The following is a 21,095-nucleotide window of genomic DNA, read 5'->3' as shown; positions in this document are numbered from 1 at the left end:
ATTTCTATCAATTACTCTATAATGGAGTCAGGCAAGATTCAAGAAAAATCTGAATCCTGCTTAATTAAAGACTTACTGCTGACAGTTCAAGAAATAATGAGCTCAAAAGTATTCTTTTTTATTTGGAAGAGTAGATATTTGTCCAAACCTTTTTTGTTCAACCTGTGAGAACTTCTGCTCATCCTCAGAGTTGCTCCATGATTCAGACTGTGCAGTTCAGCAACTGGATACAAGCCAGATTTACCATAAAACATAAAATTCCCAACATGGGAAGAGATCAAATCAGACAGAAAACACTGCTTAAGTTGAATATTTATTCTTTATTTTTCACACAGCAGTATTTATTTTTTGTACTTCAGCTATCATAATATTTTAAAAGGTAAAATGAATTACACTGTATTTATATTCTTTGGTTGTCATCGGACAGAGCAATGGAAGTGTTACAGTCATTGCAAAACATAACAAGGAATATTTTCAGCTGTACACATCTGAGATTTGTAATTACAAATGGTTTGCATTAAGAAGAATTAAAATGAAGATTAAAAATTAATTTTGGCTGCAGTAACATTACATACTGAATATTAATTAAATGGTGTTTGAACAATAAAAATCAGAATAATCTAATTTTGGATAAATTCTTCAATTTATCCAAACTGCTGGGGCCTGAAAAAAAGCCAAGTAAAATAATTAAAAATTGAATTTTTTTTCTGCATTGACTTCCTTGAAAGTCATGTAACCCTAACTCTGTAAATCAACTTTTTTTTAAGAACAAATTACAACAGTTTGCTGCTAATTTCTCCAGTGTATGAATTCATTGAGGTGGTGCACTCTGCAGCAACTTTCTGAATAGTTGCGAAACATGAAGATTTGTTCCTTCAGAGAAATTACCTTTAAAGTATAATGCAGTCAGGAGCTGCGATCAGCTCCTTTCATTGAGGAGTGTGGCACATTGGTAGTGTCCCCACCTCTGGGCCAAAATATCTGACTTCAAGTCCCACCTGCTCCAGAATTCTGTTACATCATGTTTGAACAGATCGATTAAGAATATCTATCACCAGCATCGACTCATGTATGATTGCCAGTTCAATTCAAACATGGCTTTCAAAGGTTTATCTGGTAATATGGAAACCAAGGTCACAAGAATAAGCGCAGGCTTCAGGGAAAAGATGTTAATTTCGACGGTTAATATCCCAACAGAATTCTTTGTCATAAAACTTTGTACAACATGCTTTTTATTGGACTTCTGAAAAAAAAGCTTTGTTTTATGAACAGACCTTGCCACAGAATTAACAATCTATAAAATCAAAAGAAAATGAACACTTGATGACATTAATTATTCAGAAGATTGATATTATGTAGTTTTTAACATTGCAAAGGCTGGTAATCACTAGGCATTGAAATCATTCTACAAAGGGCTAAGCCTGCAGCTCCACAACTTGTGCAAGTAACAAGAAAATATGAAAAAGAAAAACAGGAAAGTCAGAGTTCAAGAAAGTGACCTGCAACCTTGCATCAATTAATAGATAGCAATCACTCAAATTTTATCTGCGGCACTAATCTAACCTGTATTGCCTCAGTTTAGTGAAAATACAAGGAAAAAAAACAAGTGATTTTCAACACAAATTCTTGAAGTCATGCTTCAGGTTGATGAAAACATTCCGAATATGAGGAGATCTATTGGGGGAGTTGGACTTTGTCCAGAACACGAACCTTACTGACAGCAGAGTGAGTAACTTGTTGAAACATATTTTGAAACTAGAGCTTGGGTTTTCCATCTGCAGCTTATTACAAGTTTTCCAAGGGACATTACATGCCATGCTTTTATCATAAGTGGACGGACTGAAGTATTTTCACCAGCGATCCATATAGAAGTCATAATTTTCAGTTTATCAGAAAATACTGCAGAATCACCAAAGGGATTCTGAAATTTATCATTTAACTTCGGTTAAATTATTCAAGATTTCCAATGTTACTGGTCAATCAGCTGGCCATCCTTCTTGCAACTGCGGAGATTAATGCTGCACCTCGACCACTGCCTTCATCAGACTGTAGAAAAGTGATGTCACAGGGAGGTGCAAGTTCTTTCACCATTTTGTGAAACCTATGTTTGAAGCTAAGGGGGGAAAATAGTGAAAGAAGAAAGTGTGGTTAATAGTGCAGGGAAAATAAAACCCTCAGCATGAAACTGTGAATTTGACGTTTGTGGGAAAGTACTGGGCACACCTAAAGACACCCTAACAATGATTTTTATTCAGCTAAAATCTAGATTAGATTAGAAATCCAGTCAGAAAGGTTGAGGCTCTATTCTCTCTGAGGAGGAGGACTAAATTCTGTAAAATTCTGCGTTCAAATTCAACCTCGACAGAGGGAGAAAAATCTCTTTCTGACATGTGAAATAGGTCCTTTAGTAATGTTGACACTGCCTTTTTGTTTATGGCACCGGAGAACTTAACAAAATAGGTTTAGTCCAGTCCTTACTTTGAGCGTACCAATATTCCTTACAACTGAGGGTGTGCTGATTCTCTCCATGTCCTTCTAAGATCAAGAGCCCACCATGGGTGAGATTAGCCACACCCACCTGAGTACTTTATAAAACTGTGCAATTCTAATGGAGGATTATTCACTGCTCAGAAAGACAGCTCTTCACTATCAAAGTCAAGTTCAGTAATGCACATTTCTGCCCTCAGGGTGATAAGCTCCACACTGGGGTCCTGGGTTTTGGCACGGGAAATGGCAACAATTTATGAATAACAAATAGAGATCAGCAGCACAAAAACAGAAAACCTGCAACCTTCAAAAATATAATTTTAAAGATCTGAAAATACAAAAGGACAGATGGTGATTCCACACACTTGCTGATTTGCTCTCATATATTTTACAGTGTTGTTAAAAGTCAGGATCTGTAGAAGTATAGAGTTTTATGATGACTCATAATGTTATTTCTGCTTTCCTCTCACAGATGCTGCCAGACCTGCTGAATTTCAACAGTGTGACAATATGGACCTTTAATATGGGATTTGTTCTCTCCTTTTTTTTGAAGAAGGGTGTTGTAAACGTAGTGCTGAGGTATCTGCTCCGTGGAAAAAGCAGAATAAAAAGCTTTGGTTTTTAAAAAATGAGACGAAAGAAACATGAGTGGGTGAAGTCGGGTGGACTCAGGCTCATACAGACCCAGGGTTTCAGTTTTACTTTCAGTTGTTGAAGTTGGGGGTTTTGGAGTTGAAGCTGACAGATACAACTCTCCTCTCTCTGCTGATGCAAAACCTTGAGTGCTTTCTCTCCCGCTAGATTCATTATCTCAGTGTTCCTTTTCCAAGACTGGAGGAGACAGCAAGTGAGGGAAAATCTGATTTGCTGAACTTGCTTTTGCCAAGGGTTGTTTATGAGATGCTTCTGTATGGGAATCGTTGAGAGTAGTCATTAAATAATATTATTTTGTTGTGTATTTCAATAGAATTCAAGTTATTCCAACTCTGCTTCTTTGTTTGTATTTTAAAAATGGAAAAAGAATAAAGGGGATTTTTTTTTTAGCCAAGTAGTTTGACCAATTATATCACATCTGGCACACAACATCTTACACTTGTTATGAAGTTGTGTAGAGTACTTGTGAAGTGGAAAGTAGGAAGCCAGAATTTGTTTGTAAAAATGAGAGCAGGGCAAGAGTGCATGGTTCCTTTAAGAGATAGTAAGTTTTTTTAAACTTGGAGATTTAAACCAGAAAATACCTGCAAGCAGCTGCAGATGTACAGACAGTTCTAAAATTCAAACATGTATCTATTGGCTGTGTGATCAGAAACCTTAGGCTTGTTTTGATATTTTGGAACTAGCTTGAAATCATCTAATTAATTTAAACCAAGCACTGAGAAACAAAAAAGCCAACTGAATTTAAATCAGATGGTTCTGACAACATCGGACCAATGCTGTTGTCACCATGGGTATAAAGAAGGGGGCAACTGGACAGAGAGAGCAAACTGCCATCTGAAGTAAAAGCTAGCCCGCCATCTGGGAAAAACAACTCACTCTTACAAAAAATCTCCATGCTCTTTAAAAATGTACCATCTATTCACAAAGGTACACAGCACTCTAAGATCATATTCCTGACACCAGAAGTCAAAAGAGAGAGTCTTTGAAAGCCCTGCTGCCATTCTGTCAACAAGCTTTCTCAATGCTGCAGTAAAGCGTGAACGCAGGAGTTGCCTTGGACACATATTCCAAAGGACTGATTAAAGCAAGGAGATGGTTATGGGAGCAATAAATAGCTTGTAACAGTCTGGCATGAAAAGGGTATAAGGCCTATCATCTCTAGAAAACTATGTGAAAAAAGAGAGAAAAACAGAAATGGGTGCTTTGTAAGATGTGAAGCAGGAAGAAAACAATTAACCAAAAGAGTCTAAGATGAATGTCATGTTCACAGGGCTAACATATTCTCTTGTACAGATGGTCTGAGTGTTTCAGAATTTTGCTTGTCAATGAAAATGAAGTGAATCAATAAACTTATCACTGTCTCAAGTGGTACAGATGTATTTCAATGACAAAGAAGGCATAACACAACATGCAATATTATTTCACATCTTTAACCAAGTATTAAGAGCAGTTCTAGAATCGATAGGCAAGTTTTACTATCTGAGAAACTTGCAACAATTACAGACCATGCCATTGGAAGATATGGGCTGCATCATTACTCCCCTGATACCAAGCTGCACATGCTGGATTGCTGTCAACACAGTCAACACACCTTGAAGAACAGAGAGTTCACAACAACTCTAAAAGATCACTATTCTCTCAGATGAACACTTACTGAGGATGAAACTTGTAAACAGATCCATCAATTCCAACTGTAATCTTCATTGTTTCCTTGTGCTTGTTCTCCCACATTCGGTTTATAACACCTGCTAATCCAGCAGCACATATATGTGCTGCCCGTGTTGAAACACTCTCACATACCAAATGGACAATATCGCAGTCTGCTTTGGATGGCAACACACCTAGTTTTGTCAGGACATTATAGATCTGCTTCTGGTCCCCTGTGTCACTTCAAAAAAAACAAAAATAAATCAATAAGAAATTGTTTTAACCTGCTTGTCACCTGAAACATGAAGTACAATGTCAGACTGAGCCTTACGCTATCATGCTGACATTTTCAGGATGCATGGCTGATCTGACCATGGTTTCTACACATTTTACTCTCAATCCCTGATACCCTTTGACTCCTTTGTTAATCAAAAGTCTATGCCTTTAAAATATTCCATGACCACACCTCCACCACTCTCTGGACAAGATGATTTCTCATATTCTTGAATAAACCAGAGATCTCCATTTGAAATGGTGCCACCTTATTTCTAAATGGTGTCCCCTGTTTCAGTCTCTCCTGCAAGAGAAAACATCCTACCAGCATCCTCCGTCAAGTCCTCTCAGATTCTTCAAATTCACCTCTTCTAAATCCCATTGAATACAGGTGCAACCAATCCAACTCTACCCTCTTGTGGTGCAGGGGTAGTGTCCCCATCCCCTGAACCAAGAAACCAGGTTCAAGTCTTACCTACACCAGATGCGTGTCATAACATCTCTGAGACAGGTAGGTTGGAAAAATAGGTGAAATAATCAAGTAAGAAAGCCTCTTAACAGAGGAAGCTGTCAAGTGAATCTTCTCTGACTTTTTCATGAAATAATGTCCTTCGATAAGGAGTCCAAAACAGGGCAAGATGATGACTCACCAATATCCTGAGTAACAGGAGCAAAAGATTGTTTGTTTCATATTCAATTTCTCCTGCAAGATTCATAACAGTGGTTAGCACTGCTGCCTCACAGCGCCAGAGACTCAGGTTCAATTTCCACCTCAGGCAACTGTCTGTGTGGAGTTTGCACATTCTCCCTGTGTCTGCGTGGGTTTCCTCCGGGTGCTCCGGTTTCCTCCCCAAAAAAATGTGCAGGTTAGGTGAATTGGCTATGCTAGATTGCCCGTAGCATTGGGTGAAGGGGTAAATGTCGGGGAATGGGTCTGGGTGGGTTGCTCTTCGGAGGGTCAGTGTGGACTTGTTGGGCCGAAGGGCCTATTTCCTCACTGTAAGTAATCTAATCTAACATTCCATTTTCACCACTTTAATAATATACTGCTTTTCTAATCTTTCTGCTAAATGAGACAAGTTATATTCCTTCCATCTTTGCCTGTTTAATTCACCAATCCATATCCTTTTACAGTCTCCTTATGTCTTCTTCACAACTTACTTTCCTATCATTTTGTCATCAATACATTTAACAAGCAGACATTCAGTCCCTTTAACCAGTTCATTGATACAGATTGAAAATAGTTGAAACCCCAGCACTGATGCCTCTGACAACCTATTTTTCATATTTTGCCAATCTGAAATGATCCAATTGTGCTGTTTTCTGTTAACAAGCCAATCTTGTATTCATGAATATGTCACCTCCAACACAATGAGTTCTTATTTTATAGAGTGACCTTTTGATTTGGCACCTTGTCAAATGTCTTCTGGAAATTTAAGTACATCAAATTCACAAATCGCTTTCATAATGGTCTCGAAATTTATGCCCTCTGGTTACTGAACTATTGAAAAGGAATGTTGCCTTTCCCTCCAATCTCAAAGACAGGAAAGCAGGATTTCTTCCTGATGAGTCGAAAAAGGCCTGCAGGATGAAATTGCTTCTGATTCCATCTCTAATGCACTCTCCCCACCCTTCCAGACCAAAGCTGACAGTTGCTCAAGCAAAGAATCTGTGCAGCTGAGTCTCTTAACAAGGATAGACTGTTGCCATGCAGCTACTCCAGGAGTTTCTGGGTAGCCTGAAAACTGCTCTGCTCTTACCACATGCCACTGATTTTATAGCTTGACAATTACCTGGCAGGTTGCAGTTTGACACACCTTCCAGGTCACCAAGTCCTGAGGTGGGACTTGAACCCCAAATCTCTACCCCACAAGTAAGGGTGCTACCATTATGGCAAATGACACTGTTTTGTTCCATTTTACTCTGGGTCTTGCATCGAACAACGAAAAATGTACTTCATGAAATAATTTATGGTTGGAGAAAATAGAACATTAATAGTTTGTGGCAGCCAAAACAAGTTTCAGAAAATAGCAGGTATATCTGTAGCTTTTTCAGTTGTACAATATTTCTGCCTTATTATATGAAACAACATGTCCTTACTTTTCAACTGTTATCATATTTAGGTTCCAGTAAAATCATGGCAAATAGCAGAACGCTCATTTCAGGTCATGAGGAATGCAATGGGAACAACACTTAACACTTTATACGAACAAATCAAGGGTTTTTAACATGGGATGCTGGTGTATCATGATATTTTTATACAATCAACACCAACGGTTATAATTTCTTAAGAAGTAGTAAGCACCAATGAACTGGTTAAATTCATCCTTGTATTTCACCAATGTATCAAGTTCATATGCAGAATAAAGTCTTGACAAGTAACACTAACCTCCAATATTTAAAGTTTTCTGATAAGGGAAATTGAACTGAAGTGTTATTTCCACGACGTTTAGTGCAAAGAAAATGGAAGAGAAGAAAGAATAGTCTGGAAATATGTAACAGAAAATGTTGGAAATTGATGGAACATATGAAATGGTGAAAGATAGTTCAACACTTTCTGCATAAACCTGTTCTAGCAAATGTGAATCTATCTTCTCTCCAAGGCTCACAGACATACTGTGTCAAAATTTTCTCTTTCTTCAACTGAAACAAACCCCATCTATCAATTCTTACAACTGTTCTTTGAGGAAGTAATGAGCAGATTAGACCAGGGAGAACCAATGGATGTGATCTCAAGAAGACCTTTGACAAGGTGTCACACAGGAGACTACTGAATAAGATAGCAAGATGCTAGCATGGATCGAAGTTTGGCTGTCTGGCAGGAAGCAGGGTGTGGGGATAAAAGTGTTCTTCTCAGTGCAAGGCTCAGTGCTAGTACCACAACTTTTCACATTATACATTAACAATCTAGATGAAGGAATTGAGGGCATTCTGGCTAAGTTTGCAGATGGTACAAAAATATATTAAGGAACAGGTAGCATTGAGGAGGCAGGGAGGCTACAGAAGGATTTCGACAGGTTAGGAGAATGGGCAAAGAAGTGGCAGATGGAGTACAATGTGGGAAAGTGTAAGCCATGCACCTTGGTAGGAAGAAAAGAGGCATGGTCTATTTCCTAAATGGGGAGAACATTCAGAAGTCTGAAGTGCAAACAGACTTGAGAGTTCTAGTTCAGGATTCTCTCAAGTGAAACTTGTAGGTTGAGTCAGGAGTTAGGAAGGCAAATGCAATGAAGGCATTTATTTTGAGAGGACTTGAATATGAAAGCAGGGATGTACTTCTGAGGTTCTATAAGGCTCTGGTCAGAACTCACTGGGACCACTGTGTACAGCTTTGGGACCCATATCTCAGCAAGGATGTACTGGCCCTGGAGCATGCTCAGAGGTGGTTCACAAAAATGGTCCCAAGAATGAAAACCTTAACATATGATGATCGTTTGAGGACTCTGAGTTGATACTCAGTGGAATTTAGAAGGATGAGGGGGGATCTAATTGAAACTTACAGAATACTGAATGGCCTGGACAGAGAAGATTTTGGGAAGATGTTTATATGGCAGGAGAGACTAGGATCCAAGGGCATAGCCTTAGAGTAAAGGGAAGACCTTTTAGAACAGAGATAAGGAGAAACTTCTTCAGCCAGAGTCTGGTGAATCTATGGAATTTATTGTCACAGAATGCTGTGGAGGCCAGGTCATTGAATATATTTAAGATGGAGATAGATAGGTTCTTGATTGTAAAGGGGATCAAGGTTTATGGAGCGAAAACAGGACAATGCTTATCATAGAAGTATAGAACCCCTACGGTGTGGAAACAGGCCATTTGGCCCAACAAGTCCACACTGACCCTCCAAAGAGTATCCCACCCAGACCCATTGCACTACCCAATTACTTTACATTTCCCCTGACCCATGCACCTAACCTACACACCCCAGAACACTATGAGCAATTTCCCATGACCAATCCACCTGACCTGCATATCTCTGGATTGTGGAAGGAAACCAGAGCACCCAGAGGAAACCCACGCAGACACAGGAAGAATGTACAAACTCCACACAGACAGTCGCGCAAGGCTGGAATCGAACCCAGGTCCCTGGCGCTGTGAAGCAGCAGTGTTAACCACTGAGCCATCCTGCCACCCAGGGCACAATGGGGTCAAGAATCTTATCAGCCATGAGTGAATGGCAGAGCGGATGTGGTGGGCTGACTGGCCTAATTTCTGCTCCGATGTCTTATGGAGTTAGAAGTAGTTGACATCTCCATACAATGGATGAGGCTGGGTGAGAGGGGAGCTTATTGGAACAGAAATAACCCAAAATACATTAACAAAAAAAACAGAACAGGAACACACAGAAATAGAAGGAGTTGACCATGCAGATCATCATGCCTACTCGAGCCCTGGAACTGATCAGTTTGAGCTGATCTTGAGCTTCAAGTCTGTTTTTCTGCCTGACATCCATTTCTACCAATTTCCTGACAGACTAAAAATCCACCTGTCCCAGCATTAAATATGCTAATTGTTGGAACATCAACAATCCCCTTCCAACAAATTCCAAAGATTCACAATCCTTTGAATGAAGTAATTTCTCCCCATTTCAGTCCTCAATGATGAGCCCTTTCTCCTGACAATGAGCCCCAATGTTTTAAATTCCCTGATCAGTGGAAACAGACCTACCCAATTCAAGCCCATTGAGAATCTTGTGTGTTTCAGTGAGATCACTTCCATGCTTTTGAAAGACAAAGAATATAGATACCCTTTCACAGCCTCTATCCACAGGGTAGCCCTTCAACCTGGGGAGCCAATCCCTGCAGCTCAGCTCTACTGCCTTAAATGCAAGCTCATCCTTCCTTAAGTATTTAAATTAAAACTGCACATAGTATTCCAGAAAACTGAATGATGAAAATATACAGGGGCCACCAATATACGAAAAAAGGGAGGCAGACTAGATGATGAGTAACATTGAAAACTTGCTGTATTTAAACTGAAATATATTCTTGATGCAGTACTGAAAACTCACATCTCTCCAATTTTGATCACAACAGCTAAAGTTCTTTGTACCTTTCTATTAGTGAGAGGAATCTTGTTTCAAAGCTGCCTTGTGTTTTCAGCAGCTGGGATGCCTCGCCATTGAAGAGCAGGTTTTGATTCACCAGTTTCAGCAGCACAAGTCGTGTTAGCTCACCCATGTATTTCCCACCAATAATCTTTTCATATCTGGTTAAGAAAGAGGATATGTATGAAATGCAGTGAATTCTTCGTCTGTCTCAAGCTCCAATAATATCCCATAGGATTTTGTTCAGAAAAAACAATATATTTTAAAAATAGCCTAAAATCAAAGTACCTTCATATTCTTCTTGTCTCTGAATGTTTTCCACAAAACAGTCAGTTTCGTTGTTTCCCTCTTCCAAAGTTGCACTTTTATCCGTGCCATCTTCAAATACCTCTGTTGTTTTGTCAATTAACCCTATCTCCTTGTGGTCAATTCACCTGTTTATGATATTTCCAGCAAAAAGCACTTGTCTTCTCTCCTCCTTCATCCAATGGAGTGAAGAGAACTCTGGACACACTCCAGCTAGAAGGATTTAGCTATTAGCAGAGACTGAAGACATTGGGCCAATTTTCAGCTCATCAAAGATTCATTGGTGATTTTAAAAATTCAAAGAGATTTTTGTCTGGGCATATTGGGATAATGAATTTTACAATTCAACAAGGCATAAACAACAGGACACAAAATTAAGATCATTGCTTAAAAAAAGGTTCAGAATGTTTTTCAAGAACATTCGGACTTGGACTATTTCTCCAGAAACAGTGGGAATTCAGAATTCAGAATGATTGTAAAAGTAGAGCATATAAATATTTGAACATTACACATTTAAAAAGACATCTGGAAAATTTAATATGTTGAAATTAACGGCCTCCTTCAGGGCTTTAGAATTTTATGAACTACCTCGTACCATATCAGACTGTACGTTGCTCATCCTGGAGCCTCAAATCCAGTACAGGAGTATGTTATTTAACCAGATGCAGAAATATTGTTGTGCCAGGAAGCAAATTTCAAAAATACTTTAGATCTGACCTTTCTGAACCTTACTGTATTGATTAATAGGTTTAAGTAATGCTTCACATTAGCACACATTTAATCTTTGCCTGCTGCATTCACCCAGTGGATACAGTAAAATACAGCAATTAGACTTTGGCCTAGTTTAATCTGCTGAAGTTGCGACTCCTTCCAACAGCTGTTCTGATTTCAAAGCTGTGGGCTGGAAACCCCAAAAGTACTCCAAACAGGTTTTGAACTTTTACCTGGTAACTGCAACAATACTGATCAAAACTATAAACACTTTAATTCAGATTCTGTTCATCTCGAGTTGCAGAAACAGCTATTAGCTGAGTTGGTAATTGCAGTTGCTTTTGACCACTTTGGGTTGATGAGTGCAAGCTGCGTAATGGCACATCATGACTCTCACACTGTTAAGATTTATTGTTGAATTATGGATCAGTGCACACTACAACCACTTGAAAAACAACCTGAAGCAGTAATGATGAAAATAAAGGTTGATGTTGTTTTAGATGTTAACGACTGAGTATAAATGTTAGGGTCTGTGAAAACTCGGTTAACCACAATATAACTGAGGTTGAATGCAAGGCCACAATCTGCCTTTGACATGGTCAGCTTAAAATTGCTGAAACAGTACAGGAGCAGCAATCCAAATTACTCTTTAAATCAACGTTTACTGAAACTGCACTATAACTGACAAAACTGTGGAAATATCATCACCAGCAATTTGCCCTGCACACCATGCACTATTATGCCTGGACAGACATTGCTGTTTTTACATTAGGGGCAAACTGAAGTCCTGAAATTGGTTAGTCAATGCCAACTTGCGCACAGCATTCTCCAAGAACTGAAGCTGTTCAAGGAGAAGCAGTGCTACCACCTTCTCAATTCAATGAGGCATGGGCAATGAAATATGGATTCTCAGAGGGAAAGGTATGCAATTCATACCTTGCATCACCCATTATACAAATTTTCCCATATTTTAAAGTGCTATACATAACATAACACGCCGTTATCGACAAATTAACTGCAATTTTACTTACAGATGATAACCTGGATTGTTAGACGTCTCATCAACAATACAGTCGTATTCAAGACGGAACTCCTCGAGCTCACCCGTGTCTCCAAAACCCCCCCATTCAGTGTTCACGCACATTCTTCCTTCTTCTCCTTCCACTAATTCCACATTTTTCAATTCCTCCATGTAACAGGCATTACAGCCAGTGCCTCAAAGTATAAACACAGGTTACACCAGATGCAGAATGCAGTCAAAGATTAAAAAACAATTATTTTCAACTACTGTGAATATGTTTCAGAGTCAAAGGCTCTTCATTCCATATTGTATTTTCTGGAGAAGATGGTGATATTCCAAGTCAGTCAAAGACCAAATTTTTCTTGTGTTGTCCAACCTCTCTAACATTCAACCTGTCATTTCATCATGATTCTTTTTCACTTTGCCATCAGCTTGGTTGTGTCCTCTCACTTCTTCTACTTTCGAACTGCTATCACGTTGCTTGCATTGCACACATTGGCAAATGCAATTATATCACCACAACACAAAAAGTACAACACAATCCTTAACCTCAACACCCTGAATAAAACAAATACATCATTCAGACCAAAATTTCTTCTGTGGAGTGTTCCTGTTGCTGCACATTCCATTGGATCTCTCATATTCAGATGACAATAAGGCTGGTAATGCTTTCTATATCTCTCTCCATCAGAGAAAGACAACTGTTATATAGCTTGAAGCTAGCAATCTTCATTAATGGTGGAGTAAGGCAAAGAAGCAGCCCTCCATGAACTACCACAGACTGCAAAAGAATTGAACTTGAGCTAACAACTGAGCAAGCTGACCTGGCTGACCCTCACAGCAAGCCTGAATTTTGCATATCTCAACTGGAGGTTTCCCTCCTGCTATGATTGGTACAATGGAATCACTATTATCCAGTGACACGGTCAATGTAAGTGTCTCAATGAAGGATGGCATCGCTTGACAAAACAGCACTTCATCAGGATTGCATTCCTGTCAACTAGATTATGCACTTAATAACTGAATTGGAGCTAAAGCTCACAATTTTGGCACTTATATTGAAGATACAGACTGGAGGCCTGTGACCAGTGGTGTGCCACAAGAATCGGTGCTGGGTCTACTGCTTTTTGTCATTTATATAAATAATTTGGATGTGAACATAGAAGGTATAGTTCGTAAGTTTACAGATAACACCAAAATTGTAGTGGACAGTGCAGAAGGTCACCTCAGAGTACAACGGAATCTTGATCAGATGGGCCAATGGGCTGAGGAGTGGCAGCTGGAGTTTAATTTAGATAAATGCGAGATGCTGCACTTTGGAAAAGCAAATCAGAGCAAGACTTATACACTTAATGGGAAGGTCCTGGGGGAGTGTTGCTGAACAAAGAGACCTTGGAGTGCAGGTTCATAGTTCCTTGAAAGTGGAGTCCCAGGTAGGTAGGATAGTGAAAAAGGCTTTTGGTTCGCTTTCTTTTCTTGATCAGAGTATAGGAGTTGGGAGGCCGTGTTGCAGCTGTACAGGCCATTGGTTAGGCCATTTTTGGAATTTTGTGTGCAACTCTGGTCTCCTTCCTATCGGAAGGATGTGGTGAAACTTGAAAGGATTCAGAAAAGATTAAGTTAGGGAGAGGCTGAATAGACTGGGGCTGTTTTCCCTGGAGCATCGGACGCTGATGGCTGACCTTATAGAGGTTTATAAAATCATGAGGGGCATGGATAGGACAAATAGACAGGGTCTATTCCCTGGAGTGGGGGAGTCCAGAGCAAGAGGACATAGGTTTACAGTGAGAGGGGAAAGACATAAAAGGGACCTAAGGGGCAACTTTTTCACGCAGAGGGTGGTGTGTGTATGGAATGAGCTGCTAGAGGAAGTGGTGGAGGTTGGTACAATTACAACATTTAAAAGGTATCTGGATGAGTTTATGAATAGGAAGGGTTTAGAGGGATATGGGCCAAGTGCTGGCAAATGGGATGAGATTAGGTTAGGATATCTAGTTGGCATGGATGAGTTGGACCGAGTTTCCGTGCTGTACATTTCTATGACTCTATGACTCTACATATCTATCACTGAACACAGCAACCACTTGTGCATGGTGAATGAGAATGTGCAAATAGCTAAAAATATAACATGGTATGGAGAGAGTTCTGTTGGTGATATCAAAAAAATCATATCTTTACAAAGTGTATACTGAGCTCTTGTTAGCTTGCAGGTTTGTTGTTTTTGAAGATTATCATTATCAACAAACTTCAATTGGCAGTGAAAAATTCCGCAATTACTATATTATAATTCCCTATTTTGGATTCAAGCGAAAGCTGCAAACTGCTGGAATTTCATTCTGGAATAGTATCACAGTTGTCTGAACCTCCTGAAAGAAACACAAGTTCTTAGATAACTGTTGCTCTGCAAATTTTCTCCAAAGGTTCGAGAATGTTTCTCAGTTCAGCATTCCAATTCATCCACATTCAACCACCACTGAGAGCCAGTTACTTTAAATGTACACCTCTGCTTCTCCACAATAGTTTGCTTGGTCTGTCCTTGCAGCACAGATTTATTTATTGGTTGTTCTTTCTTTGACTCTAGTCAGTACCTCTCTAAATATTCACACATAATACTGGTGGTCAGCATGTCTAAAACCTTCCACCAACTGTTCCAAAATTCTTGGAGCTTGCAAAATAAGTTGCATTTTCTCCTCTTGAATAGAAGTTAAAATTCTTAAATCAATTTGGTGTTGAAAAGATGGACCATCTTATCTTTTCCAATTCTGTAATGCTACAGTTTGAATTTTTGCATCGCTGTAAATTAGAACAGCAAGTTCTCCTTACCTACGATCATTCCAACCTCACAACTGTGGTCTTCATAATAACAAGAGATCATTGTTGCAACAGTATCATTCACCATGGCCACCACATCCATTTCAAAATCCTACAAATCAGAGAAAGATTCAGAATTCACCATTCATGGTGTCTGTCTCAATTTTTTTAACAGCTTCAGAAGAGCACTGAAGGATAGCAACAGACACTGAAAGCTTCTACAAGTACTTAAAAAGAATGAGACCAGTTACAATATGTAAGAACAATAAGTAATAAGCTTGGCTGACAGGGTGAAGATTTGCATCAGTGGAGTCACCACTACCAGGAGGATCTCAGCAAGACATCTTCCGAGGACATGCAGTCACCTGCACTCAAGAGCAGATTATTGTGGTCTTGGTGTCAAGGAGTGCTTTAGGCCCGAACACTGCATCACTGTATTGTTTCCCTCCTCCTGTACCCAAAGAAAAGTGGAGATGTGCTAATGTACAATTTGTTGGTAGCAGAGTAAGATAAGGCTTTGGCTTGAGAGGCTTTGGAGAGCAGCAACTCAGCAAAAAGTACAGCGAAGCTCAGGTAAAGTCCTTTTAACTTTCCTTTCTGGTTTTACAGCAGTTAAGATTGCAGTTAAGGCACTGCATGTTTCTCCTACAGAAAGTTGGAATTCAGGGAGGCTTCTATTGCCCCTGATGACTACGTCTCGGGGAACTGCACCCAGCTGCAGTTCCAGGAACTCCATGTTAGGGAGCTGGAACTGGATACGCTCAGGATCATCTGAGATGCTGTACGCTTCATAGATAAGAGTTTTAGTGAGGTGGTCACACCTAAGGTGCAGCAGCTAGGTGACCATCAGGAAAGGCAAAGGGAATAGGCAAAGAATGCAGGAATCCTTTGTGGCCATTCCCCTCAAAAACAAGTATACCATTTTGGATACTGTTGGCGGGATTGGCCATTCAGGGAAAAGCAGCAGCAGCCAGGTTAATAACACTATGACTTGCACTGGCGTACAGTGAGAAAGGGTAAAGGTAAAAAAGACCTTCGTGATAGGAGACTCGATAGTAGGGGGACAGACAGGAGATTCTGTGGCTGCAAACTGAAATCCAAGATGGTGCATTGCCTCCCAGATGCCAGGGTCCAAGATGTCTCAGAGCAGCTGCAGAATGTTCTCAAAGGGGTGGGTGAGCAGCCAGAAGTCTTTGTGCACATTGGCACAAATAACAGAGGTAGAAATAGGGATGAGATCTTGCGAATTGATTATAGAGAGCTCGGAAAAAAGTCAAAAAACCAGGTTAAAAATCACACAACACCACGTTATAATCCAACAAGTTTAATTGGAAGCACTAGCTTTTGGAGCGGCACTCCAAAAGCCAGTGCATCCAATTAAACCTGTTGGACTATAACCTGGTGTTGTGTGATTTTTAACTTTGTACACCCCAGTCCAACACTGGCATCTCCAAGTCAAAACCCAGTACCTCATTGGTGATAATCTCTGGATTACATGCCAATGCCATGTGCTCGTGAGAATAAGAACAGGGGGATATGGCAGATTAATGCTCTGATCTCCAGCATCTGCAGTCCTCACTTTCTCCTATGGCAGATGAATGCGTGGCCAAAGAGTTGGTGTGGAGGTAGGGATTCAGGTTTTTAGATCATTGGGATCTTTTCTGGGACAGAGGTGATCTGGGACAAAACGGATGGGTTGCACCTGAACTGGAGGGGGACCAATATTTATTAGATTAGATACAATGTGGAAACAGACCCTTTAGCCCGACAAGTCCACACCGACCCGCCAAAGCGGAACCCACCCAGACCCATTCCCCTACATTTACCCCTTCACCTAACACTACGGGCAATTTAGCATGGCCAATTCACCTGAACTGCACATTTTTGGACTGTGGGAGGAAATTGGAGCACCCGGAGGAAACCCACGCAGACACGGGGAGAATGTGCAAACTCCATACAGACAGTCACCTGAGGCAGGAAATGAACCCAGGTCTCTGGCACTGTGAGGCAGCAGTACTAACCACTGTGCCAAGGTGCCACCCAGGTTATTTTGGCAGCCAGGTTTGCTAATGCTGCAAGGAAGGATTTAAACTAGATTGGCAGGGCGAGTGGGATCCTCAACATCAGGGAGGCAAGTTGCACGGCTGGAAGGAGATACAATCATCAGAAACACTAAGTTGGAGAGACAGGTCAGGCAGGAACACAACAGGGAGCAAAGAATGCCTGTTGAATTAAACTATTTCAATCTAAGAGGGCTGACAGGTAAGGCCGATGAACTCAAGGCCTGGGTAGGTACGTGGGACTGGGATATTAAAGCCATAATAGAAACATGGCTAAAGGAGGGACAGGACTGACAGCTTAATGTGCCAGGGTACAGGTGCTTTAGATGGGATAGAGGTGGTGGAAGGAGGGGAGGGGGAGTTGCATTTTTCATTCATGTGAGTGTCGCAGCAGTAGTCAGAGATGAAATAACTGAAGGATCACCAAGTGAAGCTTTGTGGGTGGAACTAAGAAATAAGAAGAGGATGTTGACATTTTTGGATTTGGACGGGAGGCCCCCAAATAATTAATGGGAATTAGAGGAACAAATATGCAGGGAGACTGAGGAAACTTGCAGGAGCAATAGGATTGTCATAATAGGGGATTTTAATTTTCCTAAAATGGACTGGGACTGCCACAGTGTTAAGGGCTTAGATAGAGTGGAATTTGTTCAATGCATTTAGGAAAGTTTCCTGAAGCAGGATATAGAGGGTCCTACTCAGGAATTGGCAAAACTCAACTTACTTTTGGGAAACAGGGCAGGACAGGTGACTGAGGTGACAGTGGAGGAGAACTTTGGGACCAGTGACCATAGTTCTATTAATTATAGGACAGTTATGGAGAGGGACAAAACTGGACCACAGTTTCAAGTTCTAAATTGGGACAAGACGGATTTTGATGGAATTAGACAGGAGCTTGCAGGGGTTGACTGGAGTAGTTGTTTGCAGGCAAAGGGACAAGTAAGAGGCTTTTAAAAGTGAGATAGCTAGAGTTCAAGGTCTATATGTTCCTGTGAGGGTGAAAAGCAAGGTTGGCAGGAATAGGGAACCCTAAATGACAAGAGATATTGAGGCTTTGACTAGAAAAAAGGACGTGTGGCTCAGTTACAGACAGCTGGGATCAAGGGAATCACTGGATGTATGCAGGGAATACATGAGTTTACTGAAGAAGAAAATCAGGAGGGCATGAGATAGCTTTGGCTGAGAAGATTAGGGTGAATCCAAAGAGGCTCTTTAAGTATATTAAAGGAAAAAGAATAACGAGAGAGAGAATAGGGCTCCTCAAGGACCAAAGAGGACACGTGTGTGTAGAACCACAGGAAATGGGCAAGGTTCTCAATGGATATTTCTCCTCTATGTACCATGGATAAAGATATGAAGACTTAGGAACTTGGGGAAGTTCGTGGTGAGATTTTAGGGACAGTCCATATCACAGTGGAGGAGGTGTTGGGATATTTATAATGTATGAAGGTGGATAAATTTCCTCGTCCTGAACAGATATATCCAAAACACTGCAAGAGGCTAGAGAAGAAATTTCGGGTGCCCTGGCTGATGTGTGTGTAGCATCGTTAGCTATGGATGAGGTCTCAGCAAACTGGAGGGTATCAAATGTTGTGCAGTTTTTCAAGAAGGCCTGAAAAGAAAAGCCCAGGAACTATAGACCAGTAAGCTTAATATCTGTGGTGGGTAAGTTACTTGAGAAAATTCTGAGGGATAAGATATACATGCATTTGGAAAGACAGGGTTTGATTAGGAATAGGAGAAAGTGAGGACTGCAGATACTGGAGATTAGAGTCGAGAGTGTGGTGCTGGTAAAATACAGCAGGTAAGGCAGATGAAGGGCTTTTGCCCAAATTGCTGACTCTCCTGCTTCTTGGATGCTGCCTGACCTGCTGTGTTTTTCCAGAACCACACTCTGTGAGTGGGAGACCATGTCTCACAAAGGTGTTAGAGTTCTTTGATGAAATGACTCGGAAGGTTGATGAGGGCAGGATGGTAGACGTCTCTATGGATTTCAGTAAGGCCGTTGATAAGGTTCCACATGACAGACTGCTCTGGAAGGTTAGATCGCAAGGAATTCAGGGTGAGCTGGAAAATTGGATACAAAGTTGGCTTGAGGGTAGGAAGCAGAGGGCTATATTGGAAGGATGCTTGTTGGACTGGAGGCCTGTGACTAGTGGAGTGCCTGAGGGGTTGGTGATGGGCCCGTTACTGTTTGTAATCTATACCAATGATCTGGATGAGAATATACAGGCATGATTTGCTGATGACACTCAAACAGGCAGTATCATGGATAGTGAGGAAGGTTATCATAATGCGCAGCAGGAGCTTAATCAACTGGGGAAGTAGGCTTAGAAATGGCAAATGTTGTTTAATATAGTTAAGTGTGAGGTGTTGTATTTTGGGAAGTCAATTAAGGTAGGAGTCTCAGGGTGAATGGTAGGGCCTTTAGGCATGTAATGGAACAGGGGGACCTTGGAGTTCAGAAAGCTGTCAGGAGCAGACGAGTCCCGAATGATAGAATAAGGGAAGTTTTGCTTTATCTCTATAAGACACTGGTGAGACTGCACCTGGAAAACTGTGCTCTGTGGTGTCTTCACTGGTGGAAGGGCATATGCATTAAAGGCAGTTCAGGAGACATTCCCAGGACTGGTTGCTGGCATGAGGAGTTGTCTTAGGACCAAAGTTTAAACAATTAGACCTGTAGTCATTGGAGATGGGAAAGTAAATACAATGGAACGTTTATTTTCTGAAGAGGTTCAATGGAACAGGTCCTCTGCTGTGATTCCAGTTGATGGCATTACTGAGCAAGTAAAACTCAAGACTGAAAACTGGTTTGATAAGATAAAGTTTTTTTTTAAAAATTAGTTAACGTGTTGGTCAGTCACTGAAACATAGCAACATGAGGCTATACAGTTTCTACAATAACAGAGTTTATGATGCAGAATAGGAAAACTCAAAAAGAAACCAAATTACCTCAACACAGGACACAGTTAGAAAGATCTCAAATTAGGCATCAAAATTTCCATGTGTTTTCCTATACTATCTGGAGACTGAAATCCGAAGAAACATTTTTTTTATGTCCAACCTTTTAATTCCACTAAGCTAATTTTCCCCAGTGTTTTTCCTGTGAATTGTGGAGTTTTCCTCCATTAATGCTCAAAAGTGAGAGTTTATACTTTCTCAGCTTTCAATAACTTGCAGATTTCTGGCCAATCACTGCTGGTTTGGATATTGCTCAAATTAAACTATCCAGCTGAGGTGACTGCTTTTCTCAATCTGCTCTAAAAAAAAATCTAATTTCAAGGAAAGAAACTATAATTGCTTCTGACCCCAGTCAGGTTTCAAACTGCCCTAATACTTTACATTTCTGGATTTTCTCAACTAAAATCAACTCTTGATTATTCTGAATGAAAAACAAGTTATAAGCTACCACAGTTAAACATCTTGTTCCACTGACACTTGCAGGGGTTTGAAGTCATCTGTTCTCTGACACAGACTGGAACAGGTCACTGCTCTGGAAAGACTGACTGATCTAATTTTTAAAAATAAATGTCACAGAAGTAACCAACATCTGTATTTTGAAATCCAAACTCCAAAGAATGATAGGTATACAAATAAATGATATGCCTTTCATCGCAGCTGAGATTATATTTCAAATTATGGTGGAATCTAGCTGTAGTGACACATTAAAAAGAATGGGTCCCATTCAAGACAGAGACAAGGAAGAACTTCTACTGGAAAAGATGATTAACATTTGGAGTCCTCTTCCACAGAGTGCAGTAGAGTCAGGATTATTATTATGTTCAAGGCTGAGTTAGACAGCTTTTTAAGCAACAATGGATCAAGAGTTCTGAGACGGGCAAGCAAGAAAGACCACAATCTGACCAATAATAATTTCATTGAATGCTGAAGCTGGATCATGAACTAAAAAGAATGTTCTTGCTCCTATTTCTTATGATATTCTTTCATATGATCTCCAAAACTTATTACCATGGGAGGGGAGAAACTAGCATCGCAAAATGGATCTTGCAGACTTAACGGTACTTGTAATCCATTTGTGGGCACTTCATACCAAGAAGAGAACCTTATTTTA

General features: G+C 40.4%; 1 protein-coding gene across 2 annotated transcripts in view; it reads right to left on the bottom strand.

Moving 5' to 3' along the window:
- Nucleotides 1-300: 300 nt before the first annotated feature.
- Nucleotides 301-21,095, bottom strand: part of gck (glucokinase (hexokinase 4)) — a 39,056-nt gene continuing 18,261 nt past the window's right edge. For both annotated transcript variants that reach the window (XM_043681349.2, XM_043681350.2), the window contains exons 6-10: nt 14,973-15,072; nt 12,160-12,343; nt 10,117-10,272; nt 4,799-5,032; nt 301-2,113 (exon numbers count right to left, since the gene is read on the bottom strand). In XM_043681349.2, coding sequence (XP_043537284.2) covers nt 1,981-2,113; nt 4,799-5,032; nt 10,117-10,272; nt 12,160-12,343; nt 14,973-15,072 — 807 coding nt within the window. In that variant the 3' untranslated portion in view covers nt 301-1,980. The remainder of the gene's footprint in view (nt 2,114-4,798; nt 5,033-10,116; nt 10,273-12,159; nt 12,344-14,972; nt 15,073-21,095) is intronic.

This window comes from Chiloscyllium plagiosum, unplaced genomic scaffold (assembly GCF_037043375.1).
Source record: "Chiloscyllium plagiosum isolate Xiang-an unplaced genomic scaffold, Cpla_swu_hap1 HiC_scaffold_48, whole genome shotgun sequence".
NCBI lineage: Eukaryota > Metazoa > Chordata > Chondrichthyes > Orectolobiformes > Hemiscylliidae > Chiloscyllium > Chiloscyllium plagiosum.
This window is presented reverse-complemented; position numbering and strand designations above follow the sequence as displayed.